A 3269-nucleotide genomic window follows, 5' to 3' on the forward strand; every position below is an offset into this window, starting at 1 on the left:
GCGCAAAAGGGGCGGGGCGCGCAAAGGGGCGGGGCGTGCAAAAGGGCGCGCACCGCCCCGCGCCGCGGACGAGCGTGGCGCGCCTTGGCGCAGCGCCGGCACGCGCCGCATCCCAAACAAAAAACGGTGCCGACGCCCCGGGTCCGAGGAGCGGTGAGGCCTCACCCCCGCGCCGCGGTCGTGGCAGGGGGTGCCCCACCATGGGGTCCCACTGGGCGCCCCTCAGCCCTGCTGCCCCCTCATGCGCCGCAGGAAGGCGCAGAATGCCTCCCAGTTGTCAAACATGAGGTCGCCCATCCGCAGGAACGTCAGCTGCTCCAGCCGCCCGCTGCGCGCCGTCTTGCCAAAGGCCGACTCCGCGATGCGGTCAAAGGCGTGCTCGTCGTAGCGCTGCAGCGCGTTCTCGCCCGCCAGGGGGACGCCGTGAGCCTCCGCACACTCCAGGACCTATTGGGGGGTGGGGGTTTCGAAGATGAGGGCGGTGTTGCAGTGTGGGAGGCAGGGAGGGGGACAGCCAGCCGAGTGCGAATGTGGGGCAATCATGGCTGTGGGGCCGTGTTGGAAGGGCGCCAACGTGCGGCTGATCCGGCGGCGGCGAGTGATCAGGGATGAGCGCAGGGAGGGCGCTGCGGCGCGGTGGGGGGACGCCGCCAGGAAGCTGCCGCCCCGTTGCCTGCCAGCAGCCCTGACCACTCAGATGCGGCGGCTGTACGCCTGCAGCAGCCGGCCCCGCCAAGCCAAGTCAGCGCCTCAGCACACGCACGCGGCATCCGCGCGGTCCGTCCCACAACCGCCCGCGCAAGAGCGGCCGCAGGCGCGTGCGCCTCCCTGCCGCACCTGCTGCAGAAGCCCCTGCGGGCTGCAGCGCCCCTCTGGCGGGTGCTCGCAGTCGCGCATCTCCACGCAGGTGAAGGACAGCCGCGCGTTGTACTTGGACAGGGTGGCCATGATGGGCGCGTAGCTGGGGGTTTGGAGGACGGAGGGGCGAGGAGGGTTGGGAGAATGGGGAGTGGAGGGTTTGCACAGGGGCCGAGGGGCCAGTTGGTTGCCAGAGGGGGCGTCGAGATCGGGCGTGAAGCAGCGCCGATCAGGTGGGCTGCTGCAGGGTGTGATGGAGGTGAGGGGGTCCCGCCGGATGTCAGCGGGGGCCGCCCAGGGGCCGCCCGTGCAGACGCTCTCCTGCCGCCCCGTGCCGCCTGCGGCCCGCTGCGGGTGCCAGTTTGTCCCCCGAACCCCCTGCCCCCCCCCCTCTCACCCGTCGCAGTCGCGCGTGTTGTAGTAGCCGGCCGTCAGCTCCGCGGCGTGTGCGCGGCTCTTGAACCACCAGTGCACCCCGGCCAGCTTGGCCCCCAGCTTCACCGCCGGCTCAAACTCATACACCACGTGGCCGTCATCAAGCTGGGGTTTTGTTGGGGGAAGGGGGCCGGGGGGGGTGAACAAGGGCAGGTAGGAGGGGGGAAGATGAGGGTGAGATGGGTGGGACGAGGACAGGTGGAGCGAGGGGAGAGGGAGGGGACGGCAGGAGGGGTGCCCCGGGGTGACGAAAGTGATGGCTGTGGGAAGGGCAGGTTCGGGGGCTGTCAGAGCTGCAGAAGGCTCCCAGCGCTCGCAGAGACGCCACTTGATTGAGCCTCCGACGGCACAGAGCAGTCAGCACTTCAGGCCCTGAGTGTCCCCGTGCTGTTCAGTGGTGGCGCCCAACGGCGGCGCGCCATCTGTGGCGCGCAGCCTGCCCGGGGGTCCTCACCTCCACTGCGCTGCGCAGCATGCGCGGCCGCCCCGGTTTCGAGAGCGCCGCCGCGGCCGCCCCCAGAATCCTGTCCGCGTGCGCCACCAGGTGCCCGCTGTACCACGACAGATAGAAGTCCCCATACTCGGTCTGCCAGTTGCCGCCCTGGGGGGTCAAACAAGGTGGTCGCGCAACAATGAAAAGTTGTGGGTGTCGGCGGCGGCTTGGGTGCAGGTCAGGCAGGTGGCCCCCAGGCAAGGAATCATCGAGCCCGTGCGCACGAGGCGACGCTGCAACTGGCGTGGGTTGAGGCGGGGAGCCTTGCCCAGTGGCGCCAGGGGCCGGGGAGTGGGAGCGGTCCAGTATGCGTAAAGCATTGAAAGCACGCGCCGCAAGCTGTGCACGGTGTGTGTGAGTGCGCTGCGTGTGCTCACGAAGAATCCGGTCTCCCAGCTCTTGCTGTTGTAGTGGCCGGCATCGTGGGGGCCGCCGTGGCCCCACTCGGGGTGGCCGGCCACGTGCGCCGCGCGCCGCAGGTCGCCCTGTCGTTAAGCGAGGGGCGGGGCGCGCGTGCAGAGGTTGAGCAAGGAGCGGCGCCAGACGCCGCGCGGCCCCGCAGGCTGTCACCTATGCCAGGGCCTGCCAATGCCTGCCACCACCTGCAAATTCCATCTGAGGCTTGCGTACCCGGCGAGGCACCTCACACAAACGCCAGAGCAGCTGCCTGTCACCGCCACAACCCCACCCCCCAAAACAACCGCCCACCAGCATGTACTTGTCGTAGCACTGGTACTCCCCCACCCCGGGGAAGCGCCACCGCCCGTCACCCTCGGGGTAGGACGGGTAGCGCAGCTCGCCCGCGGGGCCCATGCCCACGGTGACCTCCGTGATGACAGTGCCTGGGGGGTGGGGGCGGGGTGTTTGGGTGTGCAAGAGGGTGGGTGGTGTGTGTGTATGTGTGTATGTGTGTATATGTGGCAGGGTGGGCGATTTGCATTCAATGGCCGGCCTGCTGGCGCTGACGCTCAACACCCGATTCCGAGTGGGGCACCAAGTGGGTTGAACGGCAGGTCGAGCGTGACAAGACTCCAAGGCTGCGGCCGAACCCCACACAGCTGCCATCCTGTATGACCCCTGCCCGCCACCTCGCAGCCGTGCGCACCGAACAGGTAGTCAAAGGTGTCAGCAAAGGCGTCCACAAAGTCGCGGTACATGTCCACCGGGGTGCGGCCCCAGAACAGCGGAACCTCGTCACACCCCAGGGACAGGCACTCCTTGTTCCTGCGGGATGGCGGGAGGGGCGGGGAGGGGAGGTTGATCAACACGCGCTCCCGGGAGGGAGCCGCATCGGCACATTATCAGGACGCCACCGCCCTGATGTGGCACGATTCAAAGTCAAGCAGCGTCAAATGCCGCAATCCAGCCCAACCACCGCCCGCAGTCAACGGCACGACGATGCACCGCTCTTGCGCACCCACGCCTCGTCCTCGCGAAGCACCCCCGTCCACCCAACTGGCCACCCAGCCACCCACCCATACCC

The 3269-nt window shown here is 68.9% G+C and overlaps 1 protein-coding gene across 1 annotated transcript; it reads right to left on the reverse strand.

The window, feature by feature from the left end:
* Positions 1–222: 222 nt before the first annotated feature.
* On the reverse strand, positions 223–2943 carry MNEG_11132 (hypothetical protein; the record flags this gene model as incomplete). Its single annotated transcript, XM_014040398.1, has 7 exons — positions 223–447; positions 838–961; positions 1256–1398; positions 1748–1894; positions 2164–2271; positions 2495–2628; positions 2892–2943. The coding sequence occupies 7 exons, from the start codon at positions 2941–2943 to the stop codon at positions 223–225; spliced, it is 933 nt and encodes a 310-aa protein (XP_013895852.1).
* Between the last annotated feature and the right edge of the window lie 326 nt (positions 2944–3269).

This window comes from Monoraphidium neglectum (genome assembly GCF_000611645.1).
Source record: "Monoraphidium neglectum strain SAG 48.87 unplaced genomic scaffold scaffold02604, whole genome shotgun sequence".
Lineage (NCBI taxonomy): Eukaryota > Viridiplantae > Chlorophyta > Chlorophyceae > Sphaeropleales > Selenastraceae > Monoraphidium > Monoraphidium neglectum.